Source organism: Phalangium opilio, unplaced genomic scaffold (assembly GCF_054372755.1).
Source record: "Phalangium opilio isolate 3A_F unplaced genomic scaffold, DU_Popi_V2 ptg000024l_1, whole genome shotgun sequence".
NCBI lineage: Eukaryota > Metazoa > Arthropoda > Arachnida > Opiliones > Phalangiidae > Phalangium > Phalangium opilio.
In genome coordinates this window covers 5,140,112-5,161,211 of record NW_028324155.1, presented here as the reverse complement: position 1 = coordinate 5,161,211, position 21,100 = coordinate 5,140,112, and the positions used below count along the sequence as shown (strand labels likewise).

The 21,100-nt window shown below is 34.0% G+C and overlaps 5 protein-coding genes across 17 annotated transcripts in view; 2 read left to right on the top strand and 3 right to left on the bottom strand.

Annotated features, from left to right (window-relative positions):
* Positions 1–14: 14 nt before the first annotated feature.
* On the top strand, positions 15–1,544 carry LOC149692377 (programmed cell death protein 7-like). 2 transcript variants are annotated; one of them, XM_089868119.1, is made up of 7 exons: positions 15–144; positions 214–345; positions 404–493; positions 556–687; positions 753–1,125; positions 1,204–1,276; positions 1,353–1,544. In XM_089868119.1, exons 1-7 carry the CDS (start codon positions 139–141, stop codon positions 1,510–1,512), a joined length of 966 nt encoding a protein of 321 aa, XP_089724245.1. In that variant the 5' UTR covers positions 15–138; the 3' UTR covers positions 1,513–1,544. The 2 variants fall into 2 exon arrangements, with proteins under 2 accessions (XP_089724245.1, XP_089724244.1); XM_089868118.1 differs by having other exon boundaries at positions 1,201–1,276.
* Positions 1,535–7,744, bottom strand: Hrb27C (Heterogeneous nuclear ribonucleoprotein at 27C). Of its 3 annotated transcripts, none has more exons than XM_089868114.1 (10): positions 7,588–7,744; positions 7,400–7,512; positions 7,124–7,331; positions 6,974–7,060; positions 6,651–6,743; positions 6,534–6,582; positions 5,382–5,464; positions 3,788–4,145; positions 2,834–3,010; positions 1,535–2,085 (listed from the first exon to the last, which is right to left on the bottom strand). In XM_089868114.1, the coding sequence occupies exons 2-10, from the start codon at positions 7,423–7,425 to the stop codon at positions 1,991–1,993; spliced, it is 1,176 nt and encodes a 391-aa protein (XP_089724240.1). In that variant the 5' UTR covers positions 7,426–7,512; positions 7,588–7,744; the 3' UTR covers positions 1,535–1,990. The 3 variants fall into 3 exon arrangements, with proteins under 3 accessions (XP_089724240.1, XP_089724241.1, XP_089724242.1); XM_089868115.1 differs by having other exon boundaries at positions 3,803–4,145; XM_089868116.1 differs by having other exon boundaries at positions 6,998–7,060.
* Positions 7,745–10,911: 3,167 nt separating this feature from the next.
* Positions 10,912–12,452, top strand: LOC149692375 (uncharacterized). The gene is made up of 5 exons (XM_089868104.1): positions 10,912–11,071; positions 11,233–11,308; positions 11,397–11,559; positions 11,631–11,980; positions 12,044–12,452. The coding sequence occupies exons 2-5, from the start codon at positions 11,253–11,255 to the stop codon at positions 12,246–12,248; spliced, it is 774 nt and encodes a 257-aa protein (XP_089724230.1). The 5' UTR covers positions 10,912–11,071; positions 11,233–11,252; the 3' UTR covers positions 12,249–12,452.
* A 2-nt stretch (positions 12,453–12,454) lies between these two features.
* LOC149692374 (nose resistant to fluoxetine protein 6-like) lies at positions 12,455–16,166 on the bottom strand. Of its 5 annotated transcripts, none has more exons than XM_089868095.1 (14): positions 15,536–16,166; positions 15,151–15,366; positions 14,848–15,071; positions 14,582–14,784; positions 14,265–14,515; positions 14,105–14,198; positions 13,934–14,047; positions 13,698–13,863; positions 13,549–13,628; positions 13,352–13,474; positions 13,166–13,286; positions 12,924–13,110; positions 12,708–12,850; positions 12,455–12,622 (listed from the first exon to the last, which is right to left on the bottom strand). In XM_089868095.1, exons 2-14 carry the CDS (start codon positions 15,308–15,310, stop codon positions 12,464–12,466), a joined length of 2,025 nt encoding a protein of 674 aa, XP_089724221.1. In that variant the 5' UTR covers positions 15,311–15,366; positions 15,536–16,166; the 3' UTR covers positions 12,455–12,463. The 5 variants fall into 5 exon arrangements, with proteins under 5 accessions (XP_089724221.1, XP_089724220.1, XP_089724219.1 ...); XM_089868094.1 differs by having other exon boundaries at positions 15,604–16,166; XM_089868093.1 differs by having other exon boundaries at positions 12,701–12,850; positions 15,151–16,166.
* Positions 16,167–16,312: 146 nt separating this feature from the next.
* LOC149692373 (uncharacterized) overlaps positions 16,313–21,100 on the bottom strand; it is a 40,345-nt gene continuing 35,557 nt past the window's right edge. For 2 of the 6 annotated variants that reach the window (XM_089868096.1, XM_089868101.1), the window contains 9 exons: positions 20,844–21,043; positions 20,694–20,771; positions 20,378–20,437; positions 19,749–19,980; positions 19,571–19,613; positions 19,447–19,488; positions 19,021–19,125; positions 18,821–18,926; positions 16,313–18,726 (listed from right to left, as the gene is read on the bottom strand). In XM_089868096.1, the coding sequence (XP_089724222.1) occupies positions 18,499–18,726; positions 18,821–18,926; positions 19,021–19,125; positions 19,447–19,488; positions 19,571–19,613; positions 19,749–19,980; positions 20,378–20,437; positions 20,694–20,771; positions 20,844–21,043 (1,094 nt within the window). In that variant the 3' untranslated portion in view covers positions 16,313–18,498. The remainder of the gene's footprint in view (positions 18,727–18,820; positions 18,927–19,020; positions 19,126–19,446; positions 19,489–19,570; positions 19,614–19,748; positions 19,981–20,377; positions 20,438–20,693; positions 20,772–20,843; positions 21,044–21,100) is intronic. The other 4 variants (XM_089868098.1, XM_089868097.1, XM_089868099.1 and 1 more) reach the window with 4 other exon arrangements.

Sequence of the window (21,100 nt, the reverse complement as noted above, 5' to 3'; positions counted from 1 at the left end):
CAAAAAAGCCGTTTTTTCGCGCGCACGAGGCTGGAAATAAGCTTTAACTGTCCTCTCTTCAACCAATCAGCGTTCTTTATGTTTGTTTGTTCGTCTGCTTACATAATTTTCAATTGACGCCATCCCACGTGTGAAAAAATGAATGTAAGTTAAATTATACAAACTTAATAATTAATATAGTATGATTAATAATTAAATGTTGTTAAACCTCAGACAATTGGACTAGTAGGAACGACTTTAAGTGAAATAGAAGCCTTGAAAGAGTGCTTAAAGACACTTAGAAGTTCATTTCACTCAAATAATGATGTTTGGATGAATGAACTTTCCAAAGCAAACACTATAAAGGTAAGCCATTATAAGCTTACTTTAATTATTAATTTTGCGTAAAATTTCTTTTATGTAGCAAAATTTGGAAAAGCTACGAATCCAACTACAATCTCCACAAGTCAAAACTGATGTAAAGCAAAGAATTAAGAAATGGAAACAAAAAAAGGTAAGAAATAAAGAAAATAATTCTAATTAATCATTGCAATTAAAATTAAACGCAACTTACAGGAATCACGAATAAAACGTAAAAACAATGAGAGACAATCAAGAGAGAACTCTTTGCAAAGACAAAAGCAAAAACATGATGAAATTGATAATTGGAGAAATAACATTATCAAAAAAACTCTTGATGAAAAAGAGGTATTTTCAATTTAGGTTTAATAATTACCTCCAATTAATAATAATCTCCATTTATTTTATTATAGAAAGCTCAAATGAAGTTAGAAGCTGATGGAATTTTAGAAGAAGTCAGAAGGAAAATAACAGAGGCTAAGAAAATCATTCAAAAAATGACAATCCTCCAAAAATTAAGACAAGCTAGGAAGGAAAACTGGTTAAAGAAAAGTATCCCAATTAACCCTAACAGCGACGAAATATTTGAGAAAGAAACAGAGAAAATTACCAAAATAATGGAAGAAAGATTGGAAATTTACTTTAAAGAGGAGAGAACTTTACAAGTTATGCTGAAATCTGAAAAAGATGAAGAGAGTCATAGATTACAATTGGAAAAGGATGAAATTGGATCTAAATTATGGGAAAAAAGTACCAAAGCTATCAAAGATGCCCTATTTTCCCCTGGTAAATATATTAATTAACCAAAATCCCTACTTAATTAGTATTACTCCACTAATTATCAATTACCTTGGATTTTAGAAGATGAACACTTCATTTGCGGGGATTATTCCAGTTACTACGTTCCATCTCAAATGGCAACCTTATACTCAATTAGGTCAGCAATGCACTCCTCATCTTTAAATACTTAAACATTTCAATTAAACTAATCTTGATCTTTTTAACATTTTCAGATCAACTTGGGATCAATATCTAGTTTCTTCTCAACAAGAGGAAGAACAAGAACGATCAATAAGTTCAATCCCAATTGGATGGATAATTCCAAAGCAACCATCTTCCTCAACTTGGGAATTAGCTTTAGAAATAGATAATGAAGATAAAGTTGTAACCTAATTAAAATAAAATCAATTAAAAATCTGAAAGAATCATTTTATCATTTTATTTAAAACCATTTGCATGAGAAAGAGGAAAGACCAAAAACAAATTTAAAATGTTTTGTTGACAATTGAGATACAAATACAATCTTAGGAATGAGTGAAAAATATAACACCAATTCTGTTTTCATTTCATTTTGTTTGTTTGTTTGTTGTGAGAAACAACTCGTTCCTCGTTTTTAAAATATAATGAATTAAATATAGATTGTTCATATATAATTATTTGGTTTTTTGTTTTTTTTTCAGGGAATATTTTGGGTTTTGTCATTTTTTGTTGTTGTTGTGTACAATACAATATAATAATAATAATAATATCAAGGGAGATTTTCTTTAAACCTTTTAAAAAGGTATACAAATATAGAATTCATATCATCTTCTGATTCTGATCTTGTGATTATTTGTGTGAATTAATTATAATTAACATATTTTTGATTCATTTATGTTGATCTTTGATAAGGATGATAGGGTGTTTTGGTATTTCGTGAAGTAGAGTCCCTGTTAGAGTCTCCTTGCCCATAACTGGTGCCAAATTCTAATTAAATTATATTAAATTCATTATTTCAGCTCCCTAATTAGTAATTACCAGGGGTGTGTGAGTACTCGTTAAGTTCGAGTCCTCGGTTCGAGCCGAGTACTCGACTCGATACTCGATAACAACACATTGAGATACTCGAGACAGATTCGAGTAGCTTTTTAACATTTTAAATACTCGACAAATACTCGAGTCCGAGGCTTACAACTATAGCAGACGATGAGTTCATGATCATTTATTTTGAAATCACCTGTTCAATGTTTAATTGATCACTAACAATCTTTTTGAACTAGTTAGATATTAGATAATTGAAAATCTTTGTTATTTTCAAGAAATTTCCAAAATTGCTACTCGACAAGTCAATATTTGAGACTCGATAATTACTCGAAAGAACCAAAATTTGACCTATCTAAATACTCGATACTCGAAAGTATTTTTGATACTCGGCTCGATACTCGATAAGAAATTAGTTTTGATACTCGGACTCGGCTTGAAACCGAAAAAACGGGACTCGCACACCACTGGTAATTACCTAATTTAAAACTTTAAAATATATTTGTTATTTGGTAAATTAATCTTAAAGGTAAAAAAACACCTTTAATAGAGAAATTAACTTTGCCAATTTTAATTTAAGCCCAGTTTGACGCCTTCTTTGTAAATTGAATAATGAGTCACAAGAGGTAACACAAAGGCTTTTCCCAATCATAGATTATTATTCATTAAATAAAAACTAATGAATGATTATTACCATATCCATATTCAGCCTTTACATCTCCCGTCCCAGCTTGTTGTTGACCACCACCAACACCACCTCCAGCTGCCCCACCACCCGCAGTTACACCCTGTTGACCATAAGAATCAGGAATGGCTGAAGCTACACCATTTCCCGCCTGAGGTTGTGCAGCGGGTGTGCCATAACCATAACCTAAAAGTAGTTAATTCCAAATTATTAAGAAATGTTTCACTAATTAAAGCATTATTAAAAAAGTGAAGTGGAATTTAATAAACCAATTAAATAAATTAATAAACCAATTAAATAAATTAATAAACCAATTAAATAAATTAATAAACCAATTAAATAAATTAATAAACCAATTAAATAAATTAATAAACCAATTAAATAAATTAATAAACCAATTAAATAAATTAATAAACCAATTAAATAAATTAATAAACCAATTAAATAAATTAATAAACCAATTAAATAAATTAAACCAATTAAATAAATTAAACTAACTAAATAAATTAAACTAACTAAATAAATTAAAAAACTAACTAAATAAATTAAAAAACTAACTAAATAAATTAAAAACTAATTAAATAAGTTAAAAGACTAATTAAATAAATTAAAAAACTAATTATATAAATTGAAAAACTAATTAAATAAATTAAAAAACTAATTAAATTAAAAAACTTGAGATGTTAGCAATTCAGCTTCAACAAGGAGAAAAAGGTTTATTTATTTCCCTTGCCAATAAAATAAACCAAGCTGTTATAAATTTTATCTATGCCCTGTTTGACGCCTTCAGAGCAAACTGAATTTTGCAAGAGGTAACACAAAGGCATATACTAATTAATTAGTTAATTAATTAAAGCTATTAAGTCATAAGCGCGGGCTGTTAAAACATTAGTAACCTCAACCTAGCTTTTGCAATGAATTATTCTCCTAAAGCTCCACCCAAACCAAAACAAAAGATATTACCATAATTAGAATAACCTTGCTGCGGGTACTGATTACTTCCCGCGGTGACTGCACCAGCAGCTCCTCCATACTGGGTGGTATTATAGCCAACAGCACCAGCGGGGGTGGCGGCGGTTGGTGCTCCCCATCCTTGATAATTAGCAGCATAGCCAGCTTGATAAGATTGTTGCTGCTGGGGTTGTTGGGCTGTTCCCCAACCTCCTTGATAACCTCCCATCATTCCATTGCCCATTCCTTGAGATTGAGCACCACCCCATCCTCCTCCATTACCACCACCACCTCCACCTCCGGAATTTCCCCAACTACTATTGGTGCGTTTTGAGCCAGAGTCTCTTGGTTCGGCCTTTTTACATTCAACCTTTTAAAAGAACAAAAAAAAATCACCAATTAATAAAAACAAACAAAACAATTTAGCCTAATAATAAAATAATATGGCCTAAAACTTAAGTTACATTTATACAAATTAGGCCTAATTTAAATTTAAATATAATATAAATGTATTAAATTAAATTAATTACTTTACAAATAATTTAACCATGTGTAACTTAATTATAATTAAACTTAATTAAATAATTGTAGGAACTAACTACTTCCAATGTTTATTATTTCTTTTGTCTAAGTCTCTCATGCTTAAAGCAGCTAAAAAAAAGGCTTAATTTTAATATTTTGCTTAATATTAACTTAAGTTAGTAAACTTAATTAGATTAATTACTTAATTAATTAATTAAAAGTCTAAGTAATAAAAAGCAACAACTTACTGATTGATAAGTACCGTAATAAATAATACCCCCTTTTTAAAAGATAGAAAAATAGTACTACAGGGTTCGTACAAAATTTTTGGAATGAAATTCCTAGCTGACTTTTGAAAAGGTTTTCCCTGACTAAATTCCACAAATTTCCCTGACCATTTGCAATAACGTACATGGCGAACGTATATATGAAAACCAATCTATATTCACTCAAATAATTTTTGCACGAGTTATTGTTATAAAAATTAGCCAATTAATTCGTTTAAATTTAATTTAAAGTAAATCATAAATAACCTGAGCGAGCGAAGCGAATTTGGGGCTTTGCTCAAATCTCAGACAAAACTTTTTCTGATCACCATTATACTTTAAATTTCCCTCCAATATATTTTTCCCTGACTTTTTAGGTCCATTTTAAATTTCCCTGACTTTTTAGGCCCATTTTCAATTTCCCTGACTTTTCCAGGTTTTCTAGGTCGTGTACGAACCCTGTACTAAAACAGACTTCAAAAATAGTAATACCCTAAAAAAGATTTTGTAAAACCAATTTATCGTAATCTTAATTAAATTAAAGTACTTAAAGTCTTAATTACTATAAGTTATTAGTGGGGGGGGGGGCAGGAGAAAGGAAGAATGTTCCCATCAGGAGATATTTGCGCACCTAAGCATGAGAGAGTGAGAAAGATGTAACTGTTTCTTTGCCTTTGGTTTAGTTATTACTTAATTTAACTTAATTAATATTGATTAATTTTTTTATCCCCCTTAAATGTTTAGTGTAATAAGTGTTGTATTCGTGTGTTTTTGGATAGTTTTTCTTAAACATGGAGGTTTGAACCAAATTTCTGCACCTGCTTTCCACTGATAGTGACGTAATGTTCAAGGCAAACTCGATCCACACACTCTTCGTTGTCGAAAGATAAAAACCCGAACCCTAATTCCGTCCGACACAAAAAACATTTAAATGACGGAACGGGGGGGAAAAAAGAAGTATAAACAAAATAGCATTCATCATTTTTTTTTTTTTCAGTAAGTCTCAACATTTCTTTCCCAAGAGATTGAGCAATGATGAGAAGATTTTAGCCGCAACAGTTTTGTTTGTTTTTGGGGGTGAGAGATGAATTATTTATTAAAATTGCTCCCATTTTGGTTTCTTAAAACTTAATTAACTTAACTTAATACTAACTTAAATTTAAGTTTCTTAAGCGGTAAATTAATTAACTTAAATACAACACAAACTTAGCAGTATGTATTATTTTTTTTACAAATAGGACTTAGCCAAAAACAACAATTAATCAATAACTAATTAATTACTAAACTTAATTATTTCTAATAGTAATTTTACAATCTACTTAAAATTACTTACTTATAAACTACGGAACTTAACTAGTTATTTGCTTGGTTAAATAACTATTATTTAACCAAGCTATTGTTTTTTAAACTCAGAGTTGCTCAATATTTAAGATTTCTCAATGTTACAACAGGGTTCATACAACTTTTGGAAAACAAATTTCCCTGACATTTCCAGGTTTTTTCCCCATATACTTCCCTGAGTTTTCCAGGTTTTTCCCCGTATGAAGCAAATGTTAACGAAGGAGGGGGAGGGGGGGGGGCAAATAGGACTATTACATAATCAAAGGACATCCCCGAACCACAGTTATTAGCCTCCAAAGTTTAGTGTAATGTTAATCCTATGGAGGAACATTTTGCTTAATTACTTGGCCTTTGTTTGACGCAAATTTCCCTGAATTTTACTAAAAATTATAAATTTCCCTGAGGTTTTTGTCAACTATTTATTTCCCTGATTTTTCCAGGTTTTCCCTGTTTTCCAGGTTTGTATGAACCCTGAATGAAACCTTGATAACATTGTGATATAGATAATTGAAGTAATTAATCTAATATTAGATTAGTTATCAAGTTTTCATTACAATTATTATCATAAATAACTAGTGATTTCATTTTCACCCTTAACATTAATAAAAAAAATTAAGAAATATATTCACCTCTAGATTTCTTTCTTTCTTGATCATACATGATGACAACTTCCACAACCTAAATTTAAATATTACATTATTAATTAATTAATGAATTAACTTAATTAAATTAGATATTTTTTTTACCTTGCCATATTTTGAAAAGAACATTCTCAAATCTGTTTCGGTAATGGCAGCCGGAAGTCCACCAAGAAAGACTTTAGGAAGATTATTTCCCTTCTATCGGAAAAAGTAACTTTTAATAACAATATTTGAAAGAGTTGAAAATCCTAAACACCTCCAATGTGTGCAGATTTTTTAATCAAAGCAATGTAAATAACAAAATTGCATTAGTTAAAGGATTATCTTATCTCTCATAGTCTAATATGGTTTAAAAACAAAAATAACGATCTCTCACTAAAAATAAGGCTAATTTGTAAAGTCATTGCTTCAATTTATAGGTGCCTTACAGATGCTGAGGAAGTAGGGCGTACTTTGCCACTATTTGATACTTTAGCGGTGGTAGTTCCTCTTGGATTACATGATTTTGGGTCAATCTAGAGGTTTTTGAATGAGTTAAAACCATTTTCCCAGCGTAAAAGAATGAAAAACAAACTGACCGTTCTTCCATCTAGTTCATGTGGTCCCCCACTTAAAACTATATTTACACATTCGGGGTCTTTAAACGTGACAAAACCAAATCCTCTGGACCTCCCAGTCTCATTATTTTTCATAACAACGCAATCAACAACCTCTCCATATCGAGAGAAATACCTTTGGAGATTATCCTGGGTAGTTTCCCAACTAAGGCCTCCAATAAATAATTTTCTGAAGACGAAAGAAGCGAATAAATAACCTACCTTTACCCCTTTACCTATTATTTATATTTTAATTACCCCGGTTCTTCCGAAGATCCGTTCATTATGGACTGTGAAGTTCAGAACTTAGTGAAGTGTTAATTTTAATTTTTGGAGCCAAGGCTTAAACTTAACCGAGGCTTAAAATAGTCCTGGGGAAAGTTGGGACTATTGGAGTTTTGGCCTTGCTAATGTTTCTATTTTATGAAAATATAAATAATACTTACAGTACTCCAATGAGAACTGTGACTTTGAAATATATTTTACAATGTGGTAGTCATTTACGCCTGATTTTCTTTAACGTTGTAGAAATAATTTACACCAAACTTTCACACGCGCATCTGCAGCTTAAGAAACGGCGAAGAAAAGAATTTTTTCCCACCACTTTCCACAAAGTACAAATTGGGGTCTCATGAGTCAAAACACGTCGACTCTTAAAATCAAGAAATTTCATTGGTCAAGAATTTAAGGGTAGTCTTTCATTGGGTAAAACTGAAGTGTCATATTTTCAAAATTATCACGAAACAATTTTTTTTTTTTTTTTTTTTTTTGCTCCGTTTATTTGACGAGCTAGAACCCTATCAGAAGGTCATACAGCTCCATAGGGAAAAAAAAAAAAAAAAAAAAGAAAATATACAGAAATATACAAAAATACAAAATAGAAATGCAAATTTACAGGTTAAGGTACAGTTTTAGTTTATGTTTAAATTCTGGGACTGACGTGACTGAGACCACGTCCTCGGGTAGAGCATTCCACAATTTAATGGTCCTGCGAAAAAAGGAATCTCGCAGTATATTGGTACGAGATGGGTGGGAAAAAAGTCGACGACTGTGGCCCCTTGTGCCCTTGCAATTATCGTGCCAGGTAAAGTAGGATTGATTGGGCTGACTTAAGATTTTGAAAACGCTAATAAGGTCCAGATAGGTACGACGAAGGGAGAGAGGCTTCCAGCCTAGGGTGGATAACCGGGTATCGCGGGGTTTGTTTCGTAGTGAGGGAGGGATTCGACTTGCACGGCCTAGAACATTCTCAATCATGTCAATATCCCCAAGTGTGTGTGGACTCCAAAGCTGAGTTCCAAATTCCAAGACAGGACGGACATAACATTGGAACAGGCGCGTTAATAAGGAGTGAGAGATGCCCGGGAAGTTCGCCTTAATCACGGAGATGAGACCATTGGCGCGCTTGCAAGACCGCTTAACATGTGCCTTAGAGGATAAGTTATGAGTCACGATCAGGCCTAAATCCCGACATTCATTAACCCGTCGAATGTTAAGACCATTAAGGTGATATGGAGATGGAGTCCGAGTGTCGATCGGACGGCGTTGTAAAGTCAGGACAAGAGATTTTTCGCTATTAAACATCAAACCATTAACACTGGCCCAGGATTCAAGGGTTTTAAGGTCTCGCTGTAGGATAGCTACATCATCATAAGAGGTGATTACACGGAAAATTTTTAAATCATCCGCGTATAAGCGTGGATGGGAAGATAAGAACTGGGGTAGGTCATTGATATATAAAATAAACAACAAGGGACCTAGAACACTTCCTTGAGGCACCCCACTTAAAACTGGGAGAAAGTCGCTTAATGCGTGACCAACCCTGACAGCCTGGGTTCGTTGCGTCAGATAACTGGCAACCCAGCCAAGCACTGATTGTGAAAGACCATAATTATTTAGCTTGGTGAGGAGGCGAGAATGGGGAACCGAGTCAAAAGCCTTAGCTATGTCGAGATAAATAATATCAACTCTCTTACCGGAATCGAGGGCATGGGTCCACGTATGGAAGGCCGACAAAAGGTTAGTTTCCACAGATCGACTATGTAAAAAACCGTGTTGATAGGAACTAAGATATGGGGTGACATGGTGAGTGATAGCTGTTCGAAGACATTTTTCAAGAACCTTGCAAACCGTGCAGGTCAAGCTGATGGGCCTAAAATTCTTGGGATCAGACTTAGCACCTTTACCCTTATAAATTGGAGTAACATGTGCCAGTTTCCATTCACTGGGGACCGATCGTTCCCTTAGCGATAGTGTAAATAATTTAAGTAGCGGTAAAGCTAAAGAGGAGCTACAGTTTTTAAGTAAGCGGTTTGGAATGCCATCTGGACCTGATGCGCTTTTGATATCTAATGATTTTAGCGTAGTCTTAATTTCAAGATAGGAGGGGTAATACTCTTCCATTGCAGGTGCTTTGGGAACGGGAGTGGTCTCAGTTACATCAACCCGATTGCCATTAAAGTTTTTGACTAAAGTTTCGTTAAGGCATTGGGCCATTTCATAGTCAGAGTCAGTGGGTTGTCCATTTGGAAGTCGGATACTAAGACGTGTAGGTAAAGACCGAATACGCGAACGTACGAAGCGATAGAAAGCGCGAGGGTTTGTTTTGATATTGGAGAGTTGACGTTTATTCATTTTGTACCGGAAGTGGGAGATACTGTGGCGAACATGCTTAATTTGTGTTTTGTATAAGGCACGTAGACGTGAATGGGCATCCAGATCGCCCGTTAAGGAGGCTTTCCGTAGCTTCTTCCAAATACGCTCCTTTTTCCGAATTGCTCGTTTGGTAGAACGAGAGATCCAAGGACGGAGTTTTCGCAGTTCGGGGGAATATAATGGCACCAAGGTTTCAATACACCGAAACAAATTGTCTTTAAAAAATTGCCAAGACTGTTCTATAGGCAGTGAGTCTAGCGGGTCCCAGTTGATTGCACGAAACATAGTGTTAAGGGCAGGGTAATCGGCCCTAGAGTAGTCGTAATCATGGCGAAAATGGCGTCTAATGCAGCGAGAGGTTAAGATAGGGAAAGTGATGCAGATAATTACATGATCACTGCCGCCAAGGGGAGGGAGGTTCGCGATTTGCGGAATGACCGTAACCGGAGTGAGCACGAGATCGAGGATATTGGAGCTTGGTGTTTGTGTTTGACTATACCGAGTTTGGAAACGTACATGTTGCACGAGGGCTGAGTCAGCGAGAAGTTGTAGAAATTGACGATGTTCGTTAGACGCGCCGGGCTGTATTGATAAGGTATCCCAGTTAATCAATGGGAGATTGAAATCACCGGTAATAATTAAATCTATTTTTACTGAGGAAATTGTTCGGATTGTGTTGAAGAGAATAGTTGATTGATCACAGGGTGTGTTGGGAGGACGGTATATACAACCTAAAGTTAGCCAAGAGTCTGAATCTGGCGGTTTCAACTCAATCCAAAGAGATTCTTCGTATTGGTCTGGGATTGTGAGCTCATGAAACGGTATAGAATTGTTGACATAGATCAAGAGGCCACCTCCTGCACGAAGGAGTCTGTCTCTACGGAGGAAGGTGTAGTTTGGTACATTAAATAGAAATTAAACCTAAAATTAAAGTGCTATCTTCACCAAATTTTATTACTTCCATTTCTTAAACTGCATTAATTTTCTACAAAACTAGTTTTTAAAAATATTTTCAGAAATATGAAAGTAAATAATTTAATAGGTTCAGTAAGATCCCGAATTCCCGCCAAAATTTTGTGTTTGGCGGTCTAAAACCATTGGCTAGAAATGGGATGTCCATAATTTTTGGGGAATTTATTTTTCGGCCTGGGTTTGTATCAACGAGTTGATGTTGATAATCAAGCAGCCCCTTTTTTAAACTAAAAACCTTAAAAATAATTAATACAGTTTCGATTAGGGAGCTTTTCAAACGATTTCGTGAACATTTATTTGGTTGTAAGTATTTGTGAAGCGTTAGAAATTTGTTAAATTGTGGTTGAAGTTTATGTGCTTTTGATCTAAGCCTTGGCTAATTGTTTGCATTTTTAATTTTCAAACTTCACAAAGTTCCATTGTTTGTTACGTTGTTAATTAATTGCTCATGCATTTAATTTAAGATATCCAATAAGGATACGCCATGGCCGCTGCTAAAATTGTCTTGAAAGAGACAACAAAGATGACTTTAAATGAGAGGTTTGATAATATTTTCATGGTCTCATATTTGTAGCATGGACTTAATAAACATTAATTTTACCTCTTTGACTGACCAAACCCTAATTAGGTTCAGTATTTACCGCAAAAACACTGAGTTAAGAGTGGCAGCCAACCCACTTACCTCTAGGGAAGCTCTATTGATGAACCAGCAGGCATCAGCCAAGAACCAACGCCTTGCTGTACAAATGGCTAATAGACCTAGTGTGGTTGCTGCTTTAAAAATAAAGAAGGTAATAAGCTACCTGAAACATTATAGAATCTAGAGTCATTTGTAACCCTTTTAACCCTTGTAATTATTCAGAAAAGTTTAAAGCAAAGACTTGGACAAAACCAAGGCTACTTCGTGAACCAGAGATTTCCACAAACTAATGTTAAAAGCAGATTATCTCTTGGTTTTCGCCAAAGGTTTAATGGTGCAAATCCACGAAACCTTATGAATAATATGGGTCCTGGAATCCGTCCAGGAACCTCTCCTATGATTAAAGCCAGATTAGGAGTCAATCAACCCAATGCTATGATGTTTGCCGGAACCAGAGGTGGATTTCCTCAAACCAGAATGAGAAAAAACTTAAGAAAAGGCCGTAACCGAAATTCATTGAAGCATCAACTTCAACAACAATCTCTTTCATTTAATCGTGGTATTCCCTTCAGGTAGAAGAAGAGTAATTATTTAGTCTTTTTTCTTCTTAAACTTAATCAAAGTATATTTTCCAGTAATAGGATAAACAAAGCCACATTTAGAGCTAAACAACGTGGTAGAGGAAGGGGCCGTGGAGGAGCTAGAGGAGGCAGAAGGGATGGAAAAATTCCATCAAAACAAGACTTGGATAATGACCTTGACCAGTACATGTCCCAAGTTAAAAGCAACTTGGATGCTGAGTTGGATAACTATATGAGTCAAGCTAGTGCTATGACTTAAAAAGAAAGCAAAAGACATTTGGAAGTCAACACTCAACAAAAAAAAAACAAAAATGTTTTCAACTTAATTTCATATTAAACATAAAAGAAAAGTCAATGTAAAACATCTCTACAGTTTCTCAAGAGAGTTTCTCATAACCCCCCTTTTTCTTTTGCAAAGATTGCAAAAGTACTCTTACTCTTTAATAAATGAGTTTTAAATAAACATCTGGTTTATTACTTTTGTTTATTTTTTTCAATTAACTTATTATTATTGTTGTTGTTTGGGTTTGGTTTTATTAGCTTACCAATTTGGCTGATAGGTTGCTCAAAAATTACGTGTAGCAGAAAGGCTAATATATTTGTTACAGTTAACGTCTGAATAAGTGAACTAAACTTCAATAAATAAAGATATATTTGAAAGAAATTAATAATTGGTCGGATTTTAATTTTAAAATTTGGATTTAGGCTTACCACTTACCAAAACGGGGTATTTCAAGCTGAATATAACGTCTGTTGAGGCGTAAATGTAGTAAATTACTGGTAGATTTAGTAAATATACTAAAAACATTAACCTGCTGTACCATCTAAAGCCTTTCCATGAAAGAAAATCATTCAAAAAACCTTAGAAATAAAAAAAATCCGCGTAGTCAATATTCACTTGCAATTGAGGGGTCATTCATAAAGAAACATTTACCTCCTTGTCCCATGGCGCAAACAAAAGACACCCAAGCCAAGGACATCGCAAAAGATAATCTACCGAGGGCAATATAGAGCAGGGTTGGTAATGTTCCTGGCACTTGCTCCTGATTCCATTTGTAAACTATGAAGACCACTCCATTGGCGACTATGACGTACAGTGTCCAACCCACGATACGCGTTCTCTAGATTTAAAATTGTTTACTCGTAATCACACTCGAACAGCATTAACTTAATTACCAAGTTCATATTAACCCTGGGTTTTCTGGCTAACCATGTACCAAGAAATACGCCAATGATATACGCTGGAACATGCCATTGAGTTCCTTGGTGGATTCTGTTCATGTAGTCAACAATGCGTCTACGTGGACAAACATTCGATCTGTTTAGAGTTTCAAATAATATCTTAGAGCTATATGTTCTCACCGGCTACTGTAGTTCCGAACGATGAGGGATGGTGAGTCCTGATACATGTAGCTCTGGGTGGTGAACAACGCAATAGACGCCACTAAAATTATAAGTAGAAAAAAGATGGCAACGCGACGGTTTCTGTTCAAGAATAAAAATTCCTTAATTACTAAAGGCCTTAATTCATGATTGGAAATGTCTTTTCCAATTCTCACCTAACGAATAGATAGGAGTAAATCAGAAAAATCAGGTACAATTGAATGTCCGAGCAAACGTACCAAGTTTGGGTTGCGCACTATAATGGGTTTGCTTAGGTATACTTCCTTAATTGGTACCTTAAATTCATTTGAGAAGGGTCACTCACGGCGTCTTCAAGCGGTATAAAATTGTTGACGAAAAATAACATAGTCCACCAGTTTGTCAAACATTTCTCCGCCGACATTCCAATGGTCGACTTCCAAAGTGGTCCAGAACCGACCAAAGGCATGAGAATGGTTATACCGATGATTAATAAACACATAATCAGGATTCTGGGCAATAAAAATTAATCATGATTTAAATTACGCCATGATCACGAAAGACTTAAGAGCCTTCGCGTACTTGCACGCTCTTTTGAAGAAAGGTTTAAAAATTTCTGAGAAAACTCCAGACTTTAGTGGTGAAGAAAGACCGTTTTTTGAGGGCTTAAGTTCAGCATATGCGAACAGATATCCCCTATACAACCCATAAATTAGTTATTACTTTGAAAAACTGAAAAAAAAGATAACTGACGTAATATAGAAGAATATATCAACTGAGATTAGACCATTGGTCACCGGCTGAATGTATACGGTGTCCGTCATTCCCTTTAACTCCCCCATATTAGCTGTTCGAAGTATGAACACGTCTTAGAATTATTTTCAATGCAACATCGTACGTGGTTTTTACCAACCGAAACTATAGCTTTGATACGCCACAAGAAGTAGGTGCATAGCGATTATCCATGTAATTGCAATCACCTTCATTCCATAAACATGAGAAGTAAAGGGATCCATCCTTTCATTAAAACTTATTGTCCGTTGGATATTATGAACCAAGGACATTGCCACTATCCATTTAGGAGAAGACATGCCCAAGGTCCTCAAGAAGATAACAATTAAATTGCAGGCTATGGATAACAGAATCCATGTTGCAAATATTCCTCTGGATTTAAAGATCGAGACAATTACTCGCGTGTCTTGAGAAAAACCATCGCTCGGAACTTTTTACAATAATACTTTCTGGTGTGTCTCCAATGTATGTGGTTCAGAAACTTCGCAGGTTTTAACTACAGCATTAAAGGATATCAGGTCGGCCACTGCGTTGACTAAAACCTCTACGTCCCTCACGTTACATTTTGATGGGAGACAAATACCGTACCGTAATGGTCTCTCGAAGAGTTCCCATCCGAAATCTTTCAACTTACTTATCAACTATATTATGAAGAAACAATCCCTTAATGTTTGTTGCAAAATCAGGAATTGAATACTTATTACTTCGAATTGCGGATTAAATTTCTCGAAGGCTGGCACCTGATCAGGTCGATAAGTAACGTCCTTTTCCGGTGGAAGAAAAGGCTGAAAGTCAACCATACAATACTGTCCTTTGATAGGGTCCTCGACTGACCCATCAGTAACGCTGAGACACTGTTCGTAATTCCCATAAGAAGTCCACGTTTGAGATAGGAGACCACTAAGATGGAAACCAGTCGCGTCCAACACTAATTAAATTTAGAAGAACGAAAATAATTAACCTTTAAAATTCCCAACTGTTCAATCTGATTGATTTGATCTAATTACTTTGTACTGCCCATAACTTCAAGTCCTTCAAATCGGAAAGCATTTTGTACAGACTTTCGTGACATTGGGAACTTATATTGGAACTCATCGAAGTTAGATTCAATTTGTAGATCAACATATCCCCGAGATGAATAGCGATTCCGTGCAACTTTTGACTCATTAGAGTCCATTTTTCCAACGCTTCTTCGTCCGTTGACACGGTCCTTACCTTATGGGCTTTGAAAAAAGTTCCGTGACTTAAACCAAAGTATATTACTAATATAAAACCAAGTAGAAATTGAGGTTTCATATCTGTATATAACCTCTTCAACTCAATGCGGATGGTTATAAAGAATTGATAGAAAATGAAGACGTTCAAATTAATAATGAATTGAATTTGAATTACCACACAAAAGATCTCGAGGAAATTATTTCCAGACCAATAGACCGATACCATAATTAGTTAAAACTTACAGGAAAGGTCAAATGGTGACGTCTTCAGGCTTGATTTCGTAGCTTCAACCCTAATAGAATATTAATTCTTAGAACCCCGTAAGAATTAAGTTGTTTCCAAACTTTATTAACTGTAGATGTTTGTTTTGGTTAATTTCTTTTTTTAACGTTTTACACCGCGCTGTGCGCTTTTGTTTTATTTATTTTTTTGATATAATTGTTAGGATTTGAATAGAGATCTTATATTGTTGTAAATTGAGACAATAGTTGGTAAAGTGTTTGAGTATATAATTATATATTTACAAGGGTAATTTAATTGTTATTCTTAAATTCTCATTATAGCCTAGGACGGTACTTATCTTTAACGATAAGCTAAAAGCCTGACCTACGATATTATTTATCCTCATGAAGAAATATTTTCAAGAATCCCAATGAATATTGAAGTATCATCCGATAAGAAAATCTGTCATAAATAACTTAAATATTCTCTGCAACCCTGAATAATATTCATAACTTAATTACCATATATAATCCAACCCTATTTAATTCATTAATTTATCCCATTTTTTCCTGCTTGGGTCTCAATCTCAATTTTAAATTTAAAAGCGTATGATATTGCCAGCCTGAGCGGTGTGTTTTTTTTTTTTCCTTTTTGGTATTTAATTTTTCTATTAAAACCAGTATCGTATTGCCTGGTTAAATGCCGAATATAATTATATATATTAATATATCTTTTCATTTCATTTTTTATTTAGGATATTACACCTTTAACAGAAGTAAAACAATTTTATTTTCTTATTTATTTTTTTTTTTCGTCCTTGGAAATTACTAAAAAATATATATAAGCAACCTTGACAGGTAAACTTTACTTACTTTCCCAAGGTTACAAAAATCGTTGAAGTGAAACGGTTTAATAATTTCTTAAAACCCGTTCTCTAAATTATTATTTTTTCATAGGTGAGGAAGAAAAATAAGCTTTGGAAGATTTTTTTTTTCTTTTTATCAGGGGAGACAGTATAAAGATTTCTATTTAGGCTGTGAATTTAATTATTATCATTATTAATTTGTTTTTGTTTACCCCCTACCCCCCAATTAGTTAGTTAATTAGTAATTTATTTCAAATGGTATTAGGTTTAGTTTAAAATAGTTTTGTATCATTATTATTAGTAGGCGAGATAGAATTTAATTACTTACCATATTTACATTATTTAAAATATAATTGATTAAGGATGGGGTGGGGGAGGTTGTTTATTGTTTTGAGTTAATTAGTTTAGTTAATCGCGATTGATTTGTTTCCTATCTTCAATATAGTAAAGAACAGGGGTTTTTTTTTAAATTTTAGGGGGTTTAATTTTTATATCATCCTTTTCTCTTTTTTTACGTATATTTTCATTTTCTCTAACATTTAAAATATTTTTCCAAAGTTAGATAATTATTTCTTTAATGAAACCTGATCACTTCTCTTAATTTGGACAATCACAGAATTTGACACTTACAAACATCGAAACGCTTTATACAAATTAAAAGGTAATTAACAAACAAAAAACAATTTGTTTTATTTGTTTTTTATGTCGAGGTGTAACGAGGGGATAATTTTTTATTATTTGTATTGATTTTGTACGAAAAACTAAAAAAATAATTAAAAATTGACTAGAAATTGGGTTGATTAATTTTTCGCTAATTAATTTTTTTTATGTATTTCATTTTTTATTTTATAGATAATATATTGGACGGCAAAGTCTTACGTAATAAGCTTTACTTTTTCATACTTTTAATTCGTTTTAATTTTAACGTTTAATTTAATTCGATTTACCATTAATTAAGATCATAATTAATTATCGGAATTTTTCATAAAATCGAATTAAATATCAATTAAAATTGACGCTATGAATTAGAAGGGAACGCTGTTAATCGTGTTTATTAATTTGTTCATTAGCGATTTCGATCGGCCTTTAATCATTTTTAATTAATTATTAAAAATTAAGACTATTTATCAGTATAGTAAATCTCTAAGTATTTGTTTTTCTAAATTGTAAAATTGGCTTTGTTTTTTTGTTGTTGTTGTTGTTGTTGACGTGTTTTTAAGAAGAAAAAATGTTATTTTGCTGTATGTAGTATAATATATTTAAACTTTCCCCAAAGATGGTTGGTTAGGTTTGTATTTTAATTTGCATACCTCTGTTAAAAGTTTATTTAATTTAATTGTGGCTATTTAATTAATTATTTTGGCTTATGTTGTTTTTCTTTTGTATTTTAATATAATAAATACTTGATATAGCTGCGGGGGGCGCAAAATTTAGATCGCCCCAGTGGGGGGGGGGAGAGTAGTGTTTATAAGTTTGGTAGGAACGTAATTTCTCCTCTAATTAATTAATTAATCTAATTAATCGATGATGGGATTGATTGATTGATTGATTTTATAGGTGGTGGGAAAATGTGTATAAAATAATTTCGCGTTTTTAAAAAGTCTCCCTTTTTTTGTATGTATAAACTAAGCCTAACAATCAAATTTTCTAATGAAAAAAAAACCAAAAAAATTACAAAAATATAAATTATATTTACCTGTATACTGTATACTTGTCGGAAATTATAAATTAAAAATCAACAACAACTTTTTTTCCGGTGTACTTCGTTTTCTTTTTGTTTAGTTAAGACTAACTAACTGTTGCTGGCAGCTATAACAATTAAACTTTCGGACAAAAATAACAAATATATATAGCTATATATATACGATTAGAAATCCACTATTCGTAATGAAGAAAATTAATTAATGAAAAAAAAAAGAAATAGCTCTGCCTTAATTAAACGATCAAAAAGATATAGAAAGAAAGAAAGAGAGAGAAAACAGAATTAAAGTTTCAAGTATTGACAGCCAAAAAGCGCGCGCGCGGGAACAAAATTTGACCCTTCCTATCATCACGTGTTTGGTATCCAAGGTTCATCATCTTCCTCTTCATTTAGGCCTAACGATTGAATCGAACTCTCTTCAACAGCAGCATCTTTGGGGATCATCGCATCCCTATCTACATCCTGGGGGACTTCTTTGTCATATTTCGAGGCGCTTCGCCATCCTTTAGAAGTCTCGCAAAAGCCGCCCTGAGCAAATGCTGAACTGGCAAATAATTCCTCCAATGGTCGACGCATCTGAAAACGATGATGATGGTGATGTGACGATGTCCATCGTTAAAAATACGCAGATCATCTTGGAGGGATGGGGGATCGAGGAAAGGATACTTACTTTATTTAGTTGGTCGATAGTTTCTTTGAGGCGGTCAGTTAGCTGCGTAACTTCTTCGGAGAGAGCTTGATTTTGTCTCTTGAATATGTCGTGGTACGCGTTTAACCTGAATTGTCAAGGGGGGGGGGAGGGGTTCAAGGACGAGTTAAAATCTATTGCGGATTCTATCGAAGTTAAGCCTAACCAACTCACTAACTGACCTGTATATCCATTCAGGTTGAGTCTTTTCCGCCGAAGATATTCTCTTGTGCACTATGGCAATGCGAAAGATGAGGACACTGGCCGAAGCGAATAAAAGCACCAACCTTTATTGAAATAAAAGGGGATCCAAGGGAGAGTTCTATTTTTAGTTACTTATCCATGATCGATAAATTAGGCTTATTCACTCCCATATTTTCCAAAACAAAAACGGACGAATAATTAGGCTTAGCTTTAACCCCGAGGTATAATTTTTTACACCTAAGCCTTATTTTTAAGAAAATATTAATTTAAACCTCGGAGGGAAAACCCTAATTTAGGGGCAAAGGACCCCATATATTTTCAACGGGCCCCTGTAGAAATGTTTTCCCTGTACCACGTGACATACACTTTGACCACAACAAAATAAATAAAACGGAAAAACTTACAAGAAAGTCGATATCAGTAACATTAAAGATGTTTTTGGCAATCTATTGGCAATTTTAAATTTTAATTTAGCACCAAAATTCATTAATGTATTAATTATTGAAAAATAAATAAATTTAATCTTACTTGTTAAAGCTGATACATATTGATTCCACTTTTAAAAATAATTCTGAAATTAATATAGGAAGCAATGGTGGTTTAGGCATCGTATTGAGATGCCCTTGGTTTTGGTCCACGTCATTGGACACGTCATAAGTATATATATATATATATATATATATATATATATATAAAAATAGCTCACCTTTGCCGGGATACCAGTGACAAGAGGAAACGGGTGAATTTGGGTCCTTTCCTTGGGTCACCGATAAATCCTGAGTTTTGGCGTCCAGCGGTGAGAACTGAAGAGAAGTCGGAGAAGAGGACAAGATCGAGGAACCAGCCTCGGTGTCCTCCAACTCTGCCTTTCCCGATGCCAGACCGGTCAAGACGGATTTGGGTCCCTGAAATTCTTCGAGTTCTTCTTCGGAGCACTGCTGAAAATGTTCATTTTTATAAAATAGAATCTCGTTAAACATCACAAACACTTAAACTTTAACGAAACAATTAACTTCATTAACCAACCATTTTAGAAATAAAACAAAACAGTTTCCAAGTTCTAATAAGGAATTGTAGGAGGACAAACGAAAAAAACTCGACTAAAGCCTTAAGCGATATGTGGTCATTTAAAAATACGATAAACACAAAGGGGTTAAAGGTTATAAAACTGATACGAAGAGTAAACACTAACAGTAGAAAGTACACAATTTTGATAATTTATCTAAACAAATCAAATTTCTGTTGAAAATTGATTCGCGTCACTAGCGACTGATTCTCTCGTTTGGTGTACTCTCTAATGTAATGTGGTATTTGAGGGGAATAGTATAATAGTACCTGTGCTGGGGCATTTGAAGTATTGTCAGTCTCGCTGTCCTCAATCAAACTGATGACTTCCTGCAGGGGCGTGCGTATCATGTCGTGTGGTGTGTGTGAAGGGGAGCGGACACAGAAAGAGAAGCGATTGTGCGCGCGAAAAAAGACATTTGAGGGGAAAAAGGATTTTAAACGTGATATAAAAATATGTCAGTGACAAGTGATGGCCCACGTTTTAAAAGCGACAAATAAAAAAGAAAATAACAAATAACAGAGTCAAAAACAAATTTTACACACTGTTCAGTGCTTTAAATGAAATGTGACAAAATACACTTACGGGATCAACCACTTTGCTCCATACAGCTAGCAGCGTTTTGAAGGTTGCGTCACGTGATAAAAGTGATCCAAAGACATACTGAAATTAAAATTGGGGTTTTTTTTTAAATAAAGTTAGGCTTAGAAAGCTATTTAAAGATTAATTCCGTACTTTTCGTCCTTCAGTTTTAATACCGACGGCGTTTGGTATAATCTTGACCGTTTTCTCTTTGGTCACCTTAAGAACGCTTTGAATCGGAATTAAAAACTGTGTCTTGAATCCAAAGATATTGGAGTAAAAGGCGAAGTAATTGGGGGAGATGTACAGTACTCCTTGTAATAGTATATCAGCCACGAGGGCGCACGAGTAATCTTGAATTACATCAGAAAAACCAGAGGTCAAAGAAAGGGGGGGTGGGTGGGGGTCAA